The sequence below is a fragment of the Strongylocentrotus purpuratus genome, unplaced genomic scaffold (assembly GCF_000002235.5).
Source record: "Strongylocentrotus purpuratus isolate Spur 01 unplaced genomic scaffold, Spur_5.0 spur5_scaffold_13, whole genome shotgun sequence".
Classification (NCBI taxonomy): domain Eukaryota; kingdom Metazoa; phylum Echinodermata; class Echinoidea; order Camarodonta; family Strongylocentrotidae; genus Strongylocentrotus; species Strongylocentrotus purpuratus.
In genome coordinates this window covers 26070513-26092359 of record NW_022145598.1, presented here as the reverse complement: position 1 = coordinate 26092359, position 21847 = coordinate 26070513, and the positions used below count along the sequence as shown (strand labels likewise).

General features: G+C 35.9%; 1 protein-coding gene across 1 annotated transcript; it reads right to left on the bottom strand.

Annotated features, from left to right (window-relative positions):
* Positions 1-14045: 14045 nt before the first annotated feature.
* Positions 14046-17424, bottom strand: LOC115923328 (regucalcin-like). The gene is made up of 4 exons (XM_030983785.1): positions 17319-17424; positions 15828-15942; positions 14835-14966; positions 14046-14306 (listed from the first exon to the last, which is right to left on the bottom strand). The coding sequence occupies exons 1-3, from the start codon at positions 17421-17423 to the stop codon at positions 14866-14868; spliced, it is 321 nt and encodes a 106-aa protein (XP_030839645.1). The 5' UTR covers position 17424; the 3' UTR covers positions 14046-14306; positions 14835-14865.
* Positions 17425-21847: the final 4423 nt, after the last annotated feature.

Sequence of the window (21847 nt, the reverse complement as noted above, 5' to 3'; positions counted from 1 at the left end):
CATTTTCCTGACACCAACTAGTAAGGCAATCGACGTGAGACTGTAATTGGGACGGTTGAAATTTGTTAATGACCTCCAACAAAGTTAGGTCATCTACGTACTTCCAGCGGTTCTCAGTCGTCTGTGCAGCATCGTTGGCCAATACAAAAAAAAGTATCGGGCCTAAACGTGTTCCCTGCGGCACTCCACAAGTGATGGATCTCTCCTGGGAGGTTGTTCCATGGTAGCTGACAGTTTGCGTTCTCTGAGACAAAAAGCTACGTCAAGTAGGGATGATACAGCGATCTACTCCTAACCCAATCAGCTTTTGGATCACAATCGCGTGATTAACATTCCGGAAAAAGACTTGGTAATCCTGTCTTTGTATGATGGAAGATATTTAACTTACAGGAATTGTAATCAGTGGGGATGAAGGGGAGGGGCAGGAGAACCAGGGGTCTATAAAATGTTTGGCATGATTATTTCAAGTACACATCGAGTATTAAAAAAACAAAAAACAAAGGAATAGCTGATGAGATTACACCAAACTTCCATGCAACATGTTTTTGTTGTTACTATAGGACACAGTTGTGTATGCTACGGTACATGTGACTTTCAGCAAGACTGGTACCCCCCCCCCCCTTCCCCGTCCATTTCACTCTCTCTCTCCCTCTCTCTCCCACTCTTTCTCTCTCTCTCTCTTCCTCTCTCTATCTCTCTTTCGCTCTCTCGTTCTCTCTCTCTCTCTCTTTCTCTCTCTTTCTCCCCTCTCTCTCTCTCTCTCTCTCTATCCTCTCTTTCTCTTTCTATCAAATACAATGTACAGAAAATAGGTACGAAGTTTCGAAATATATAGATATGACAGGCAAGGAAAAACAATGTAATTTTTTAAAGCTAACATCTCATTTTCGCCCCCCCCGCTCTCTCTCTCTCTCTCTCTCTCTCTTCCTTCCCCCCCCCCCTCTCTCTCTCTCTCTCTCTCTTTCTCATTCTTTCGCTGTCTACCACAATTTCATCTTTCATTTTTGTCATATCCCTACTGGGTAACTCGGAGTGTAGTAACAAATACTTTCTGCCGTGCAATCGCATGTTTAACACATGGATATATGTTCCCCGCGGTCATTTTTTGTTATTATGTAAACAAGAATCGAACTAAATAACAATCACTATAATAATAATAATAATAATAATAATACATGAGATTTAAAAAGCGCCATTATCCATTTTGATTAAATGCTCAAGGCGCTATCATCATGTTGTGATAAGAATATAAACATTTCATGTTTTAAATTCCTTTGTCAATGTAACAAAAATATTTTAAGGGTGCGAAAGATCTTTATAAAAGATTATCTTGATGCATTCAGATAAAGAATAAAATTGATTTGACTAGATTTATATCATGAATATACCGAATGTCCACATGTGAGACGTCATGAATATGCAGATTATTGACAGGTTTACGTTGAAAACTGACGCCATCTACATTTAGATTACCGACAGGTTGGACATTGTTGTCATGAATATTTACCAGAGTATATGATTACCATCTTCCAGCTTTGATTAATGTATAACTGATTGGAATACAAGTTGTTTTTCCGAAGGTTCATGATTACGAAGGTTCGATTTCCGAAGGCTTGTAGATCAAGGTTCGTTTGATACCACAAACGTTCGTTATCCCAAAGGGTCATAATTCCGGTATGGGGTCATGAATCTGGTTCAAATGACTCTTTAAATGTGCTGAACATTGATTCCCTAGCTGATCGTAGAAATAATATGTGCTTGCAATTATTTAACCAAATACAGAAACCAGAACAGAAACCAGAACACAAACTAAATGTCCTTCTTCCACCAAAACGTGAAACAAAATATAACCTTAGGAGAAATAAACAAGTGGGTCTGCCCAGGTGTAAAACAAATCGAGTTAAGAATAGTTTTATCCCTTGAAGTGTATGTACTTTACAATAAGCAGGCGTTTAGTGCGATATACATTTTCAACCATTCCATATTCCTTTGAACTTGTTACCCGACACATGCAGCTGGTTTTAATTATGTATTATCTTTGCTTCAGAGCATCAATTTGGAATAATTTGTCAGTTCATGTAGTTATCAGTTTATACCCATACGTCGACGTTCGTTATAATTATATTATCTATTTTTATATTTGGATACCAGAATTTATTTGATTGATCATTGCAGTTTTTCAATTCTTTATTTTCTTTTCTTTTCTCCCCTCTTGCTCCCTTTTCTTCTCTATTCAAATTTTGTTTACTTTTTCCTTGTAATTATTTACCTGTAATATGATATACGGGAATGATTTGTAATGTTCGTTGTATTAATGATCTACATGTATTTATAATCATAATTTACTAATTTCATTGTACTTAATTGAATAATGTTCATAATCATGTTGAAAAAGTATGTACTATATCAATCCAACCTTTGGTTGCTACGAATAAATAAACGAATATAACCTGAGAATTTTTTTTTTTCAGCGGGCCTTTCTGGTTCCATCATGCACTATAAATAAAACTTCTTATATAAAAATAAAGATTTTAGTAATCTTGACATATTTTAGCAAAACAATGCAATATTATTATTATTTCTACTATTTCAAAAACAAACTAGCGAAAAAACGCGCGATTTTAGGGCAGATTTTTACCTCTGTTGATATGTTTTGTGGAACTTAGTTAGTCGAATCACAACACTTAATGGCTAAATCGATTACTATATCAATATTACTCAGAATAGATATTCCATACATTTTTTCATGATGTACGAAATTATGGAATTCCATCAGGTATCCACACGGGCTGCAAACTAGCAATGGCAACTAGATACTAGATGCTAAAGAACTAGATAAGGTAATGATATACATGTAGTTTGTTCAGTTGGTCGTCAGTCTCGGGTTAGTCTCATTTATGTGACTATTCACATTAGACCATAATTTATGGCAAAGTTTTCTAACCCATAAATCTGGGGAGGATGCAAAACAGTTCAGTTGAAACGAAAATGATTATTGTAAAAGATATATATGTTTAATTTCTCTCAATTGCTGATCATTTTTTTCTTGTTCATATTCCACTTGCAAACCGTAATCATTGGTAAAGCTTTGTTTGACTTTTAAAAAAAAGTGTCTTCTTCTGCCTCACCCTCCATTATAAAAACAAATGCAATCAACTTAAACACAAAGTATTGGAGACGTCATCTTCATCTGATTGAAAACAAGAACAACACGTGAATTTTGAAATAATAAGGGAGAAGGAAACCATAAGATTGTACTTAGCGGTGATCTGGTATCCCGGGTATACGTTGCAACACAATTATGAGGAAATTACTTGCAGAGTACATTCACACAAAACAATAATACACATAGGCAAACCATGTACCAATGCTGTGTAATCCCCTTCATGAATTTTTAGATTGATAAGCTTTGTACCGTATTTTACAAACCCAAAATATTAATTGTAACTCACCAACTGCGTATACGGATGCCATCACATGCATTACCAGAAGCAAACCAATCATTCTACATTTATCAGGTTCCTTCATCTTGTTAGGATTAATTGAAGAAAATTCCGATACACCAGATATTCGAGTATCTATGTGGTGGCTATTTCCTTGTTGTTGTGACTTTCCATATTTTGACGCGCGATTTAATATTTGCATTCATGCTTTGAATCAATAGGTGCATACGGCCGGATTCGATCTTCCGGTGGAGTTCAGATTGTTTCGAAAGTCAAAAGCACCCATGCATATTTCTGCAAATGTATGCAACGTCTTTTTAGCTTTTCGAGTTTATGTTATGGTATTCCATGTCCTTAAATGTCATATGAGTCTCATTTTACGCGATTTTAAAGTCATACCAGGGGAATTACAACCATTTTCAAGAAACCTTGTTTCCCCTTGTTAAAGGTAATACAAAGTTTTGAGAAATTTTGAAAATTGGTTGGATAGTGATTTTTTACAATTTTGATATATTTGGAAGCCTCTATGGATGTATTATAAGCACTAGAAAATTTAGCCTCTAAAACACTTCTGCTTTCGAGTAAAATTGAATATCAAATAGCGCTTGCGGTCAGGCGCGTACGCAGGATTTTTTTCGAGGGAGGGGGGGGGGGGGTCAAACTTTGAAAATCACGCCGAAAATTTCGCAACGACTCAGCTGGCCGCTGAATAAGCGGGGGGGGGGGTAAGCGCACATATTGTGTGTGTGTGTGTGTGTGTGTCCCAAAATTTGCAAATTTGGCCGATCGATATTTCGTTGTGGCTTTCGTTGAAGATTTTTCTTTTTTTTTCAATAACCGAGTCTGAAGTAAACACTACGCCCTTATCCCATGCTGTATTACCAGGTCTTAATTTGGAAGATGGAGGGGTCTTAGTTTAAAAGGTTTTTTTTTTTTTTTTTTTTTTTTTTTTTTAAACTTTTGAATAATTGGGTCTTGAGGAAAGACTACGCTCAATACTCATGTTCTTCCACAGGAATAAGATGATGGGGTCTTAGTTTTGAAGATTTTAAAAAGTTTTGAAATAACCGGGTCTGGAAGAAAAACTACGCTCTAAACCCATGCTTTATTACCGGGTCTTAGTTTGGAAGATGGTGGGGTCTGAGTTTTAAAAAAAAATATATATATATATTTTACTTTTGAATAACCGTGTCTGGAGGAAAGACTACGCTCGATTCTCATGTTATTCCACAGGAAAAGGATTATGGGGTCTTAGTTTTGAAGATTTTTAAATTTTTTGAAATAACCGGGTCTGGAGTAAAGACTGCGCGCTATACCTATGCTTTATTACAGGGTTTTAGTTTTGAACAAATTCGACAAAATATCACTTCAAATTTATTACATTTGTGGGTAAAGTCATTATTACATTTGTGGGTAATTCAAAATTATTACATTTGTGGGTAAAGTGGTTATTACATTTGTGGGTGAAATTATTACATTTGTGGGTTAAGTGTTATTACATTTGTGGGTAAAGTGTTATTACATTTGTGGGCGTTATTACATTTGTGGGCGTTATTAATTTTCGAAACCAAAAAACAAAAAAAATGTCCTCTTACCCCCCCCCCCCCCCCCGCCTATTCAGCGGCTGGCTGAGTCATTGCAAAATATTCGGCCCGATTTGAAAATGTTAAATCCCCCCCCCCCCTTGAAAAAATCCTGCGTACGCCACTGACCAACTGCATATACGGATGCCATCACATGCATTACCAGAAGCAAACCAATCATTCTGAATGTATCAGGTTCCTTCATCGTGTTAGGATAAATTGAAGAAAATTCCGATACACCAGATATTCGAGTATCTAGAATTATGTGGTGGCTATTTCCTTGTTGTTGTGACTTTCCATATTTTGACGCGCGATTTAATATTTGCAATCATGCTTTGAATCAATAGGTGCATACGGCCGGATTTGATCTTCCGGTTGAGTTCAGATTGTTTCGAAAGTCAAAAACACCCATGCATATTTCTGCAAATGTATGCAACGTCTTTTTAGCTTTTCGAGTTTATGTTATGGTATTCAATGTCCTTAAATTTCATATGAGTCACATTTTATGCGATTTCAAAGTCATACCCGTGGAATTACAACCATTTTCAAGAAACTTTGTTTACCCGTGTTAAAGTTAATACAAAGTTTTGGGAAATTTTGAAAATTGGTTGGATAGTGATTCTTAACAATTTTGATATATTTGGAAGCCTCTGAGGATGTATTATAAGCACTAGAAAATTTAGCCTCCAAAACACTTCTGGTTTCGAGTAAAATTGAATATCAAAATTTACCCGTGCTCCCGGTAAATTTGTTTAGCTGGCCTACTACTGGTACCATCTTGCACTATAATCAAAACTGTATATATAAAAACAAAGATTTCAGCACTCTAGACACAATAATGTTAGCAAAACAATGCAGGATAATATTATTTCTACTATATTTGAAAAACGAACTGGCGAAAAAAACGCACGATTTTTGTTTTGTATAACTACGTTAGTCGAATCACAACACTAAATGGCTAAATTGATTACTATATCAATATTGCTCAGAATAGTTATTTCATACATTCTTTCATGATGTACGGAATTATGGAATTTCATCAGGTATCTAAACGGGCTGCAAACTAGCGATGAAAACTACACACTTCAGGCATTACTAAGAGCTGGAATAAAGAAAAAACTTTGAGTGGGAACCCATGTTATCAGCTAGATAAGGTTATGATATACATGTAGTTTGTTCGGTTGGTCGTCAGTCTCGGGTAGTCTCATTTATTTGACTGAGCATTAGAACATAATTTATGGCAAATTTGTCTACCCAATGAATCTGGGGAGGATGAAAAACAGTTCAGTTGATACGAGAATGATTATCTTAAAATATATATGCTTAATTTCTCTCAATCGCACTTGCTAACCGTAATCATTGGTATAGCTTTGTTTGACTTTTTAAAAATATAATGTGTCTTCTTCTGCCTCACCCTCCATTATAAATACAAATGCAATCAACTTAAACAAAAAGTATTGGAGACTTCACCTTTATCTGATTAAAAACAAGAACAACACGTGATTGTTAAAATAAAAAGGGAGAAGAAAACCATAAGACTGTACTAAACAGTGATCTGGTATCCCGGGTATACGTTGCAACACAATATGAGGAAATTACTTGCAGAGTACATTCACACAAAACAATACTACACGTAGGCAAACCATGTACCAATGTTTAAAGCTTTGTACCGTATTTACCAACCCAAAATATAAGTTATAACTCACCAACTGCATATGCGGATGCTATCACATGCATAAACAGAAGCAAACCAATCATTCTGAATGTATCAGGTTCCTTCATCGTGTTAGGATAAATTGAAGAAAATTCCGATACACCAGATATTCGAGTATCTAGAATTATGTGGTGGCTATTTCCTTGTTGTTGTGACTTTCCATATTTTGACGCGCGATTTAATATTTGCATTCATGCTTTGAATCAATCGGTGTATACGGCCGGATTCGATCTTCCGGTCGAGTTCAGATTGTTTCGAAAGTCAAAAGCAACCATGCATATTTCTGCAAATGTATGCAAGGTCTTTTTAGCTTTTCGAGTTTATGTTATGGTATTCCATGTCCTTAAATGTCATATGAGTCTCATTTTACGCGATTTCAAAATCATACCAGGGGAATTACAACCATTTTCAAGAAACCTTGTTTTCCCGTTTTAAAGGTAATACAAAGTTTTGGGAAATTTTGAAAATTGGTTGGATAGTGATTCTTTACAATTTTGATATATTTGGAAGCCTCTATGGATGTATTATAAGCACTAGAAAATTTAGCCTCTAAAACACTTCTGCTTTCGAGTAAAATTGAATATCAAATAGCGTTTGCGGCCAGGCGCGTACGCAGGATTTTTTTCGAGGGGGGGGGGGGGGGGGGGGGGTTCAAACTTTGAAAATCACGCCGAAAATTTCGCAACGACTCAGCCGGTCGCTGAATAAGCGGGGGGGGGGGGGGGTAAGCGCACATATTATGTGTGTGTGTGTGTGTGTGTGTGTGTGTCCCAAAATTTGCAAATTTGGCCGATCGATATTTTGTTGGGGCGTTCGTTGAAGATTTTTCTTTTTTTTTTAAATAACCGAGTCTGAAGTAAAGACTACGCTCTAATCCCATGCTTTATTACCGGGTCTTAATTTGGAAGATGGAGGGGTCTTAGTTTAAAAGGTTTTTTAAACAACAATCACGATCAACTGAATATTGTAGGATCGCATATGCTTCCAATATGTTGATTGAACCAAATTTATGACCCCATACCAAAACTTTGTATTACCTTTAATTATGAGAGATGAGGAGTTGTCTCTTTTTCCCCGAATGCGCATGTCGCCACGCAATTTAATCAAGAAGCCAATCGCCTTGTGAAGTGGTTGGGAATGCAAAAATAATGCACTTTCCTGCAAATTTATGAAGGGTTTCCTTCAACTCTTGAGCCTTTCTTATGTTTTTCCATGTCTTGAAATTTCAAATAATTCCGTATCAATTCAAAGAGATTCTAGGGTAAAAATAATCATCTTGTCTTTGCATGTGAACCTATGGGAGTTGACATTTGGGGAAGGTCAAAGGCACACATCTCCCTGCAAATGTTTGCGACGTCTCCGTAGCTTATGTTTTAGTACTCTATTTCTCCAAATTTCACATAAGTCACGCTTTACGCAGTTTCAAAATCATTCTAGGTGACTTATGAGCATTATCAAGAACCTTGTTTTCCAGTGCTAACTATTTCTTTCCACAGAATGCGCATGCGCAGTTTTGTCAAAAATAAAAACAAAAAACGACATGTGAAGTGCGCAATCAACTGTAATTCCTTCTCACTTCACCCCCCCCCCCCTCCTCTTTCCTCTTTATCTTTCCTCCCCTTCTCTTTTTTTTTTTCTCTCTCTCTCTCTCTCTCTCTCTCTCTCTCTCTCTCTCTCTCTCTCTCTCTCTCTTCCTCTCTCTCTCTCTCTTCCTCTCTCTCTCTCTTCCTCTCTCTCTTTCTCTCTCTTCCTCTCTCTCTCTCTTCCTCTCTTCCTCTCTCTCTCTCTCTTCCACTCTCTCTCTCTCCCTCTCTTTCTCTCTTTCTCATTTTCTCTCTCTCTCCCTCTCTCCCTCTCTCTCTCACTCTCTTTCTCATTCTCTCTCTTTCTCATTCTCTCACTATCTTCCTGTCCGAACCCGGGTCACCGGAGTACGAGACCACTGCTCTACCGACTGAGCTATCGCGCCTCCTATAGCGTTTGTTTGTTGTTTGTTGTATCGCGTAGAGACTTCGGTGGTAAGCGCTTTATAATCACCGTTTTTATTATTATTATTATTTATAAATATAAATATTTCCACCTCGGTTTTTATTTATTATGTTTACATATCTTTTAGTTTGGTTTGGTTTGATTTTATTTTCCGTATAAAAAACAATTATACATATTACATCGTTCGTTCGTGCAAAGAATATCAGGGAGTACATCATCTATTTGAATTTGAATTTGAATTTGAATTTGAATTTGAATTGAATTTGAATTTGAAGATCCTTATTAAGCCAACATATTGTCTCATCACATAAATGAGACTGAGCACTAGAACATAACTTATGGCAAAGTTGTCTACCCAATAAATCTGGGGAGGATGAAAAACAGTTCAGTTGAAACGAAAATGATTATTGTAAAAGATGTATGTTTAATTTCTTTCAATCGCACTTGCTAACCGTAATCATTGGTAAAGCTTTGTTTGACTTTAAAAAAATAATGTGTCTTCTTCTGCCTCACCCTCCATTATAAATACAAATGCAATCAACTTAAACAAAAAGTATTGGAGACTACACCTTTATCTGATTAAAAACAAGAACAACATGTGATTTTTTAAATAAAAAGGGAGAAGAAAACCATAAGACTGTACTAAACAGAGATCTGGTATCCCGGTTATACGTTGCAACACAATATGAGGAAATTACTTGCAGAGTACATTCACACAAAACAATACTACACGTAGGCAAACCATGTACCAATGTTTAAAGCTTTGTACCGTATTTACCAACCCAAAATATAAGTTGTAACTCACCAACTGCATATACGGATGCTATCACATGCATAAACAGAAGCAAACCAATCATTCTGAATTTATTAGGTTCCTTCATCTTGTTAGAATTAATTGAAGAAAATTCCGATACACCAGATATTCGAGTATCTAGAATTATGTAGTGGCTATTTCCTTGTTGTTGTGACTATTCCATATTTTGACGCGCGATTTAATATTTGCAATCATGCTTTGAATCAATAGGTGCATACGGCCGGATTCGATCTTCCGGCGGAGTTCAGATTGTTTCGAAGGTCAAAAGCCCCCCCCCCCCCCCACTCAGTGTTATTTCGGGTACGCATATGCTCGTTCCCTCTTTTTGAAAGCACCCCCTATCTGAGGACTGCCAAAATTTCCGAATTCCCTTTTCGCGGGATTTTCGCGGGATTTTCCTGCCTTGGAGACCCCCCTAAATCAGGAAAAATGCTCAATGTACCCCCCTAAATTCGGAATAATTTCTCGGGAGTCCAAAGAAATGAGAGAAAAAAAAAGAAAAAACACTTCTTTTTTAAAGAAATCTCCGGGTGAAAAGTCAAATACACCCCTTTTTTTTACAATTCTCGGGCCGGACTTTGTCGCACGAAAAGTACCCTTTTACCGGACATTTTGGCAACACGCATGCGGTCATTTCGAAACCTGAGTGGGGGGGGGGGGGGGGGGCCGGGTCAAAAGCACCCATGCATATTTATGCAAATTTATGCCGAGGTCTCTTCAGCTTTTCGAGTTTATGTTGTGGTATTCCATGTCCTCAAATGTCATATGAGTCTCATTTTACCCGATTTCAAAGTCATACCAGGGGAATAAGAACCATTTTCAAGAACCTTGTTTTCCCGTGTTAATCTGTATGAGAGATGAGGAGTTGTCTCTTTTTCCCCGAATGCGCATGTCGCCATGCACAGTTTTATCAAGAAGCCAATGAAGTGGTTGGGAAGGCAAAAATAATGCACTTTCCTGCAAATTTATGAAGGGTTTTCTCCAACTCTTGAGCCTTTCTTATGTTTTTCCATGTCTTGAAATTTGAAATAATTCCGTTTCAATTCAAAAAGATTCTAGGGTAAGAATAATCATCTTGTCTTTGCATGTGAACCTATGGGAGTTGACATTTGGGGAAGGTCAAAGGCACACATCTCCCTGCAAATTTTTGAGACGTCTCCTCAGCTTATGATTTGGTACTCTATTTCTCCAAATTTCACATAAGTCACATTTGTTCGCAGTTTCAAAATAATTTTAGGGGACTTATAACCATTCTCAAGAACTTTGTTGTCCAGTGCTAGTTATTTCTTTCAACAGGATGCGCATGCGCAGTTTTGTCAACAATAAAAACAAAAAACGACATGTGAAGTGCGCATTCAACTGTAATTCCTTCTCACTTCACCCCCCCCCTTCCTCTTTATCTCTCCTTCCACCCTCTCTCTCTCTCTTTCTTTCACTTGTTCTCTCTTTCTTTCTCTCTCACTCTCTCTCTCTCTCTTCCCTTCTCTCTCTGTTTAGTCTATACCTTTCATTCTTCTCTTCTTTGTACTTTTGCATCACAAGGAACCCCCTGATGTATTTATTTTCCTTGTACATGAAATTAATTGTCAGTGCTCACAAGGCATAAACCTTCGCTTATCTTGGAGCGCTGGCCAGTTCTGTTTAAAATAAGTTCATAACTTCTTCGTTTATGTTTTGATGTATACTGATTTACGAAATGATATGAAAAAGAGGTTGAGAAGGCAAAATGGAGGCAATGTTCAGCAAATTTAATAGGGGTCTTCTCCAACTATTGAGCCTCAAATTTCATAAATTCTCATTTCACATCTTTTAAATGAGATGCTAGGGGGAGAATAATTATTTTCAAAGGACTCTTAAAACATTTGTTCTAAGATCATGTAAAAGCACCTTCATTTAAGAACCGTAAAAGTCCTGTAATGTTATGCATGGTCTCTACAGCTTTTTGAACACTTGTCATATTAATCCATGCCCACAAAATTCACATTTTACGCAATTTCATGCAGCGAAATATTATTTCAGGGCCGGTGGCAGGGGGTGGGCTTTATTAACTTTAACATGTCTCTTGTTTCCTAATAAAAGCTCTCAATTTATTTCATAATTTGTCATTTTTTCATATGAGCAATAACGGATACTTCCATATGCATCCTTTAAAACATAAATTTCAAGAAGTATTTCAAATGATATTTTGGACTGAGCATTTTGTAATGCTTTTAACTGCCAGATGGATTCTTAAAATGAGATGACTCCCTTAGCATCACGAGTCTTTAAAAAAATGTAAAATGTGGCTGGAAACTTGACGTTCGGTAAACTATACGTGGTGAACCTGTCTTTGTATTTTTTTCTCCCGTATTACCAATTGTTTGGACCCGGTTTATTTTAGGTCATCTGGGTAACGGTGGAGGGCTGTGTCTTTTAATGGGGAGGGTTTATATATTTTTTTTAAAGAAGAAGAAAAAGACAGATTATCCAGATTTGGGAAGGGTGGAAATAATTTGTGAGCTAGCTATTTCATTCTCTTTATGTTAGTGAAAAGATGACAAGAAATAGCTGAAGTGATTGGACCAAACTTGTATGCCACATGTTTGTGTAGTACACAGTTATGTATGATAGGCATAAGGTGCATGTCACTTTTAGCAAAACTAGTACCCCCCCCCCCGTGTGTGTGTGTGTGTGTGTGTCTCTCTCTCTCTCCCTCTCTCTCTCTTTCTCCCTTTCTCTCTCTCTCTCTATCTCTCTCTCTTCCTCTCTCTATCTCTCTCTCTCCCTCTCTCTCTCTCTATTTCTCTCTCTCTTTATTTCTCTCTCTCTCTCTCTCTCTCTCTTTCTCTCTTTCTCATTCTCTCACTACCTTCCTGTCTATACCACAATTTTCATCTCCCATTTGTCCATATCTCTACGAGGTAACTAGAAATGTATTAACGAATCTTTTCACCCATGCATGAGCATGTTTCACATAGCGTTAGTTTGTTGTTTGTTGTAGCGCTTAGAGACTTCGGTGGTAAGCGCTTTATAATCACCGTTTTTTATAATTATTATTTATAAATAGAAATATTTCCTCCTCAGTTTTTATCTATTATGTAAACATATCTTTTAGTTTAGTTTGGTTCGGTTTTATTTTCCGTATAAAAAACATGTAAACATATTACATACATTCTGTTTAATGAAAATAAAAAATAATTAGTTACTACGGATGGACCACTCTATACAGAACCATTAATTGAATTGCGCTGCTCTTCCCAGAGGTCATACAGAAAGAAAGGAAAGAGTGAAGAAAAGGATTAAACAGGCATGAGCATCAGAAAACAATAATCATGTCGTGATAAGAATATAAAAATATCATCTTTTATATTTCTTTGTCGATGTAACAAACATTTTTTTAAGGTTACGAAACATCTTTATAAAGGGATATCTTGATGCACTCAGATGGAGAATAACATTGTCGACAGGTTATAAATGAAAGTCACGAATAACCGGATTTTTGACAGGTAATACGTCATAAACATTCAGATTGTCGACAAGTTAGACGTAATGAATATTCAGATTGTGAACGAGTTGGACATCATGAATATTCAGATTATTGACAGGTTCACGTTGAAAGGTGCCGCAATCAACATTTAGATAACCGACTGATTGGAAATTGTTGTCATTAATATTTACAAAAATATTATGAGTAGCATCTCCCTGCATTAAAGCCCATCTGTACTATTTTAAGGGAGGGATTAGACCACCCTTCAAGGTCACTGACATGTGGTTGTCTCATCAAAACAGCTCTCACTTAACTTAAGAAAAAGAGGATCATGGGGGACCAGTGGTCACCGATTAGGCATTGTTTGCCATATAGAGGGCGCAAGTAGCTATAAGTAGTATAGTGGGGCTTTGATTGCTTGTATAATTAAATGGTTTCATACAAGTTGTTTTTCCAAAGTCACATAAGGTTCGTTTGATACTCTGAACGTTCGTAATTCGCCATCAACATTTAGATTACCGACAGATTGGAAATCGTTGTCATGAAAGGTGTATCCCATTTGGATTTATGTACGTTTGTTCAGAAGTTAACTTTTAATAATCTCATCTTTGGCATCCAAGATGGAAATTATTCCTCGTTTAATTTCATTAGTTTGTATGCAAAGAAGTATATATATATATACTCAATTAGATGTTTGAAGGATCTTTATCGGTTCCATGTTTTCAAAAGAAATTAAAATATAATTATGAAGTTGAACAGTCTATGCGCAACAAGAAAGATTTATTCTATGTCTTGATAGACAGAGGCAAGTCCAACTTATCAAGGCCTAAATACTAGAATCTTGTTTTATTTTCATTGAACCTTACTTTGTCACATTAACGTATCCATCATTTTGTACATTTTCTTATACACTGGTTATTGCTTTGAGGAAAATTGAATGAAGACTTTATTTGAAGAAAAATAAACGTTTTAATCCTTACTCTTAGCCTAACTCATAAACTATAGATATCTAATGAAATAAGACCAGGAGCAAAATATCGGAGCATCTATTCTGGGCATGCTAAACCTATAAGGTATGCAAAGCACCATTAAATATCTTTAAATACGTCACACTTGACCCCTGTGACCCCAAGGTCAGTGACCCGGAAGAGTGAGCCAGCAGTATCCTGTACTTCGAGTTCGTCTGCATTCAGAAAATGTTTTGCACACGTCACGTAGAGTTCGTCACGATTGGGCCCGCCCCAACAGCAGCTTGTGATGTTCTTGGTTGGGAATTTGATGGATCGAAGTTTTTCACCTGGTAGGGAGAAAGTTCGGAAAAGATCATTTTTATGTACATCTGAAGTTCAAAGAAAAGAAGACTGAGTTGCTGATTTACGAATTAGCACAATTCAATTCGGGTTCAGTTTTTAGCTATGAAACACTCGGAAAAGTCATCAGACAAACATTTTCAAATTTGCACTAGAAAAGATAAGAGCACTGTAATAAAAAAGAGTACACACTGAATGTATCTCACAAAAAATAATGTTATCTCCTTTGATCAGTCGTAGCTTTGTAATAATTAGTAACTTATGATTACCTTTAGATTACAGGTAGTTAAAACGCCAATTTGTCTTGCGGCTTCATTGCCCCTCCCACCCCCCCCCCCTCCCTCCACCAATGACGACAGTATACTTCTTTGCCTGTGTAGCATGTAATCGTAATGCTTTAACAAAGTATTTTACAACAGATGCCATCAGGTTATTGGCGACCCATCGACTGTGTGTTATTATGAACAATTATGCTCCCGAACCATGATGATACTATCTTCGTCATTTGTTCTTACCTGTTTTAGGGTTATATCTGTTAACGGACCATCAATCAAAAATGGCTACCCACAGCATATCCTCAGTATCGATACACATGCCATCCGGGATACCGTCTGACTGAGGGACCTTGATGACCTGCCGTCTGTTTGCTGCGGATTTGACAATTAAATGCATTAAAAGTAAAAAGAAAGTTGTGAGAAGAAGACCGATTTGGCAGCACTATGGGATTTTAATAAATGCTCTCCCCCCTCCCCAAAATAAAAGTCGAAAAATATTCTGGGAGAAAATGTCAATATCATTATGACATCGCCTATAGAAATGAATGATATAGCCTATTATGTAGAGGATCATTAATATTTTCGCATTGGTGAATAGCCCTATTTTTTCCCAGTCGTGTTTAATAAATTGTTAGAAAAGATTATATCCTCCAAAATTGATGCAACTGCATCTACTTTTTCCCTATAACAGTAGTACATATACTTATAATGACTCAGTGAATTTTTTAAATATCTGCAATGACTTTATGTCCGTTGCACACAAGGCGTCGTTTGGTGACGCATTTCTGCGTAACCAGCTGCCACCGGCTTTGACGCATCACGTGAGGATGACGTCATAATCATACAAAATGAATGCAGAATGAACAATGCTTATAATTTTACCTAATATTATATCAGATGCATGGACTTGAATAGCGCAAAGCCTATTCCGGGCAAAGTTAGGTTTTTTGGTGTGAAAATTACAGAAAATAGATATTTGGGCTTCTCACTGCCCAACTATGAGGATATTCAGGCTCCTGACTTCCTTAACATGAGGATGTTCGGTTGCCTGAATATCCATATGGCTCCGAATAGTCTCATTGGACAACGCCCCCTATCGTCAGAGTCAGCAGCCTAACATGTTAGCCTATCGACTTTTACCCCAAAATATATGCTATATACGTCCAGCAAGCGAAAATGAGACAACCGAAGCAATATGCGGCTTTATAAGTCATGGGAATAATTTATATATACCAATTTCACCGGTTTTGATGTTGTAGTCAAAAGCATCCACTCCATACGTCAGCGAATCGATGTAATACATTGTTTTGCGATCGCTGGACCAGGCCAAACCATTTGAAATGTCCACCTGCGATTTTAAATAAAGTAGACATTTTTACAATAAATAAAAATATATTATTAGCAGAAAGGTAACAGTATGGTTTTGATAAATGGTATGGTTTTGCCTGACTGAGTAAAGAAAATTCGGCACGTACTGACACATAGGGGTGAAGGAGGAAATCATATTCCACCTATTACATAATCCAAACATTAGTTTTATAGGACATACAAATAGGATATTGCTATTTCATTTAAGTTGATTTTTCGAGAATATTTGCAATCGTGTTTGAGTCTTTTGCTATGAAGGTTGGATTTCCCTTTAAAATATTGGCGTCACCTATTAATACTTTTATATGCCGAAAACAAAAGAGTCAACTAATGACACCACCTTGGCCTTTCTCTAGTTTATCTGCACGGTTGTTTTTTATGAGTGTATAATTGAGAGTAAACTAGATCTAGATTCTAGTCTAAGCAAGATATTTTTACAATTTTTGGGGTGGGCCGGTCGTGTGGGGAATAGAGAGAAGAACCTGCGCTTTCATATGACACCTCACTTATTGAGTATCACCTTCAGGATCACAACAGATAAAGGTTTGAATCTCGAATTGAAAAAAAAAAAATTGACTTTTTTTGCATGGTCGCGCAATGCACGTAGACTGCATAGAGACTGCATTGCGTGTAATCTCTATGGGAATAATTTTAGTACACAAAGTCAGGGTGTCTGATCGCGCACCCGATGTTGTGTACTAAAATTATTCCCATAGAGATTACACGCAATGCAGTCTCTATGCAGTCTACCTGACTTCTAGATCTATTTTCGTCTACGTCTATGCTGGTACTCCATTTTCAGCAACTAAACGAACATGTTTATGGATAATTTCACGTACCCTTTTTGTTGTTCTTGCTGTCAGCGAGTCTTGCACTTGATAAGTTGAAATCTTGGGACAGTTTCTTTAGCCATTTTTGTCTTGTTTGGAATTGTCTTGTCTTGTATGAAAATACCGACCAATTCTTCGCACACATACGGTATCCTCGATCGCTCAAACCATTTTTTAACATGTAAACCTATGGGGTAACCATGGAGACTGAACTATTTTCCCGGTAACCATGGTTACTGGGATTTTAGAACTGTTTTAACCATGGTTACTGGGAATTTTACAGAAATAGTTAAAGTTTATGAATGCAATTTCGACCAATCAGATGGCTGGGTTTCTTAAGTGAGGTATATAATTGGTTATAACATTGTGTGCATGGAAGGTTATACACATATTTTTCCAAGGGGTTGCCGGTAACTTAAAACTGTCAAATAGAATAAAGCATCTTATTTGTAGGGGGGAATATATGTTCCGGGGAGTATCTCTCCTGACTCCTTGGTTCTACATTATTTTCAGGTAAGAAACCTACATTCTGCACGCACTCATCAAGTTTCTTGTCATGATGCAAACAGAAGAGGGAGCCCTGTCCTTTCTCGGTCTCTTCAGAACTTTTCGTGGGATCCTGAATAGCCATCGTTCCTTGCAAATGAAAGACAGAGGGGATGAATAGCGAGGAAGAGAGAATGACTTATAGAAGACGCAAATGAACTATTATTACTATTTTAGTATTACTAACATCATTAAACCTACTATTATTATTGTGCGAACTTACATCTAACAAGCTTTGCTTTCGAGTAGGTTCATTTTTTTTCATTTCCTGTTACAAAATCATTTTGCATTACAATGACCAAAAAAAATGTGAAAGATATTTCAATGCTCATTTCTGGTATATTATTACGTTTGTTATTGTCTGTCATTGTTTTTATTATGTGCAAAGAAATGAAAAAATAAATTCGCTCTGTATAGAGCTACTACTTACTTACTTGAAGTTTGAAGTTTTGATAGAAAAATAGTTTATATTCTTTTCTTTTTTATACAGGCGTATATTATTATAAGAATAGATTTCACACAAGAATTTTTTTTTATAGATTTCAAATTAAATATAATGTACGGAAAATAAATACGAAGTTTCGAAATATGTATAGATAACGGGCTGGGTAGAACAATGTAAAATGTGGGGAGCCTAAATAAAAAGCATAGCTTGTAATGTGAATGGGCTCCCCTATTGGGTAACACAATATAGTAGGTCTGGATTTAAAAGGTATTATAAGTCACTTTTAAATACACGAGTTCGAGTTTCGTATACATTTACTCTTGTCTAAACAGGCTATTTGATTGTTTGGGTCTCACGGCAACTCGCACGCGGCCCCTTCCTCACTAGAGATGGTTCTAATTTTAAGAGGTAGCAGCATGATGCGTCACCCCTAAAGTCAAGGTTAAAACGCGAATGCCTCATACCCCGACAAAGTAATCACAATTGAATTTTCCATAATGACGATGATACTCATACATCTCATTTCTCATTTCAGCATTATCATAGCGCCATTTCTTAAAACCTTATATTTATGTTTTTTCCCTTTGATTTACGTATGAGTTTATGGGGAGCCTGTAAAACTGTTGATATCAATCTATGATTGGACTCGTCGTCTTGAACGTTTAACAAATGATAATCTCTTCTCCTGGACGTTATCATTAGAGCCTGACGTTAGATCCGTTGATTCACATTCTGTAACGGTTAACTCCATAATATGGCCCAGCTTGTTTTCAATTCATTTCCTTAAATGTACTGTGTCCCTTTGGCAGCCAACATCAAATTATGTAGAACTTGTCAGGAATAATGAATATGTCACTTATGTCCTATATGTGAAATGTAAACATAAACAGTGTCCTAGTATTCAAATTATGCAAGGAAACCTGTTTACCTTCTAGACCTCACTGTCAGACACTACTGAGTGACAGACTGACATCTTTGTTTCCTTGGTAATAACATACATGAAATAAGCTGTAAAGATACATGAGCATTTGTCAACATCAATAACCTACTACGTGTAATGACTGATATTAAACTGATTGAATCTTTGTGCAGCACAAAACGTATGACCGTTTGGTAATATGGGCTGAAAATCAGACTATTACTTAGGTGAATGCAATCACTTGTCGATTCGACGACTAATTGTCGTTATTTTCCCACTAAAAGCCATTTTCAAGCCCTTTCGTTTTGAGGGAAGATCTAAATTGTTAATGTTTTTCAAATGCTGTTAGAATTTAACCTTTTCATTTTGGGGGGGGGCATGCAAATAGGACATAGTTCCGTTAATAGAGGGTGCGTCACGCCAAAGAACGAATACAAATTGTGTTTTTGTTTAGGAATATTCTCCAGGCAAAGATGTTCATATATCAAATAGTCTTTTTCTTACTAACCTATTCAAGGTTAGTCTATTCTATTGAACGACGCAAGAGGAACCCATAAATAGCTTAAAACTTAAAGAGGACCTTTTTACTGTGCATATCAATTGATATGCGCAGAGAAGTGTTTTTTATATATTTTTTTATTATTATGGGTCAAAGTGAATATCACGCATCAATGTCATTTAATTTTACCTAAACTAAAATAACCTTAGAATGATTAAATGCTGATACTCTGCAAATCTTGTTTTATTTTGTTATCACAGCTCATAAAACCGAGCAGTTCATACAAAAACAGAAATGATTTCATTCTGACTTACCAGTATACCCTACACGGTTATCATAACTTGCACCAGTAGTTGAAAACTTTAAGCATGCACGGCTCTTTATCTTGCCATGAATATGGAGGAAGAGTATGTTATAGAAAGAGATGAATATATAGACTTGGACAAATGCTTTCTTGATTTCCTTATATTTATTATTCTTGTTACAACATTTTGAAGTGCAGAGTACCTAAATAAAGGTAATGAAATTTATCTGAAAAAGAGGAAATTTGTAATGTGTAGATCCAGGTAATGTTTCAATATGTCCATCTTCGTATTACTGATAATGAGAACCAGTCGGAACTCATTGGCATATTGAAAATAGTTCTTGACTCTCATATGAGAAGTCATAGCATGGTGCTTACACCCTCAAACGTATGGAAATCTTGGTTTATATATTGAATTTAAAACATATATACTGAGCTCTTATAATGGACCCTAAATGCCTAAATCTAGAAAGCTTTTATTTAAGAATATAGAACGCATATTCCTTTTCGCTTAATCACAATTATCTTGAGTACTAACCATGTATATATAATTATGCTTACATTCAATTAATCTCTGAGTAGATGGTGAATATTAAAATCAGACTTTTAAAGAAATACATATGTCAGAGTATATAATATATGAATATACCCATACAGTCAACAACTAAATCATTCGTACCTACATTCAAAATGTTTATACTGAGCTCTTATGCACCTTAAATGCCTACATCTAGAAAGCTTTTATTTAAGAATATACCACGCACAAGCACAAGCGTTAAACTGTTTCGGTTAATCACATTGATCTTGAGTTCTAATCACATATACAATTATGCTTACATTTAATTAGTCTCTGAGTAGATTGTGCATATTACAATCAGACTTTTCAAGAAATACATATGTCAGAGTACTATATACTATATGAATATACCAAAACATTCAACAACTAAATCATTCATCTGTGAAAGATTGATTCGTCCCGGTGTATGTTTCTTGAGAATGTGACATATTAAAGCTTACAATCTGAAAGCATTCGACAAAGACTGTCATTCAACCAGTCCACCTTTCATTATTCAGATAAGAAAACAAAAGGGGGAACCCTTCAAATTTGCAAGGGGTTTGAAAAAGTTGTCAATTGTATGACAGGAGTTTGAACAGCAATATGAACTTTGATTTAAGCTACTCAACCATTTTGCTCTCATTTCCTTCCACATTGTATATATATATATATATATATATATATATATATATATAAAACTATATAGATAGATAGATACAAATGTAGATATGTGTGTATCGGTCAAACTCAATGCATTAGCTTTTAGATGTAATGTTAAATACCAGTGAAATATTATGAAATAACATTGAAGCATGAATATACATTTAAAATACAAATCATTATGATTAATTTTAAACAAAGAGTCAAGATGTTTCTAATGGTTACAGTATGAGCTAAATAGAAGGAATACAAAGTATGCCTTACATATGGCGGTTGTGCTATGTGATTGATTGTGTACATCTAACCAAAGTTCCATCTTTTCTTACTATTTCAAAAAGCTTTTGTACATCTAGAGCTTCTGTATATACAAGGTTTCATCACAGAGTATACTACCTATATTTCTTTTTGTTTATCGTTCACAATCTTTAACGACAAGACGTATCTACAGTAAATGGGAAACTAAGTCTAAAGTACTACCTTTTTTAAATAATCTTTCACAATCTTTAACGAAAGGACGTTTCTAGAGAAAATCCTGAATATATGTCCTATTAAACGCGTTTATACCGAGCTCTTATGCAACCTTTAATACATCAATCTAGATATATATTTTTGTTGTATATAAGAGAACGCATAAGCAAACGTGGAAGTAAAAAAAAAAAAAAAGCCCACCATCATTTAGATTAAATTAAAATAATCTAGCGTAATAATCACACATATGCTCCATATTAAATTATTCTTTAAGAAAATTGCGGAAATGCAGAATTTCGTACAAAGTAAATAAAAACAAAGTAAATATTGATTTAATATATTCAAATTGAACATTAAGAAATGCATCAAATCAGAGATATGATGCATTGAACTGAAGTTAAATCTTGCAGGTTCAAATAATTAAACATAAAAGTGAATTGCAAAGCAAATGGAAAATATAAAGAACAATTAACATGGTCAAAGAATTACGTTGTTCTTCAAAATGTATATATATTTTCAGAACAGAGAAAGATAACTAAAAGAGAGAGAAAAGGGAGGTAAAACATAAAAGGCAGACGGTTAGAGAGGTAGGAAGAGTGATAAGAGTAGAGAAATGGAAAGGGGAGAGCTAGAGAAGTACTACTAGATTTTGTATTCT

What these genes read in the sequence shown, in the direction of transcription:
- LOC115923328 (XM_030983785.1), bottom strand. Translation starts at nt 17,423, where the DNA reads ATGGCTATTCAGGATCCCACGAAAAGTTCTGAAGAGACCGAGAAAGGA. An exon ending in TTGATGAGTGCGTGCAGAAT is followed by an intron (nt 15,943 to 17,318) that starts GTAGGTTTCTTA and finishes TTAAAATCGCAG; the next exon opens with GTGGACATTTCAAATGGTTT. An exon ending in CATCAAAACCGGTGAAATTG is followed by an intron (nt 14,967 to 15,827) that starts GTATATATAAAT and finishes TCAAATCCGCAG; the next exon opens with CAAACAGACGGCAGGTCATC.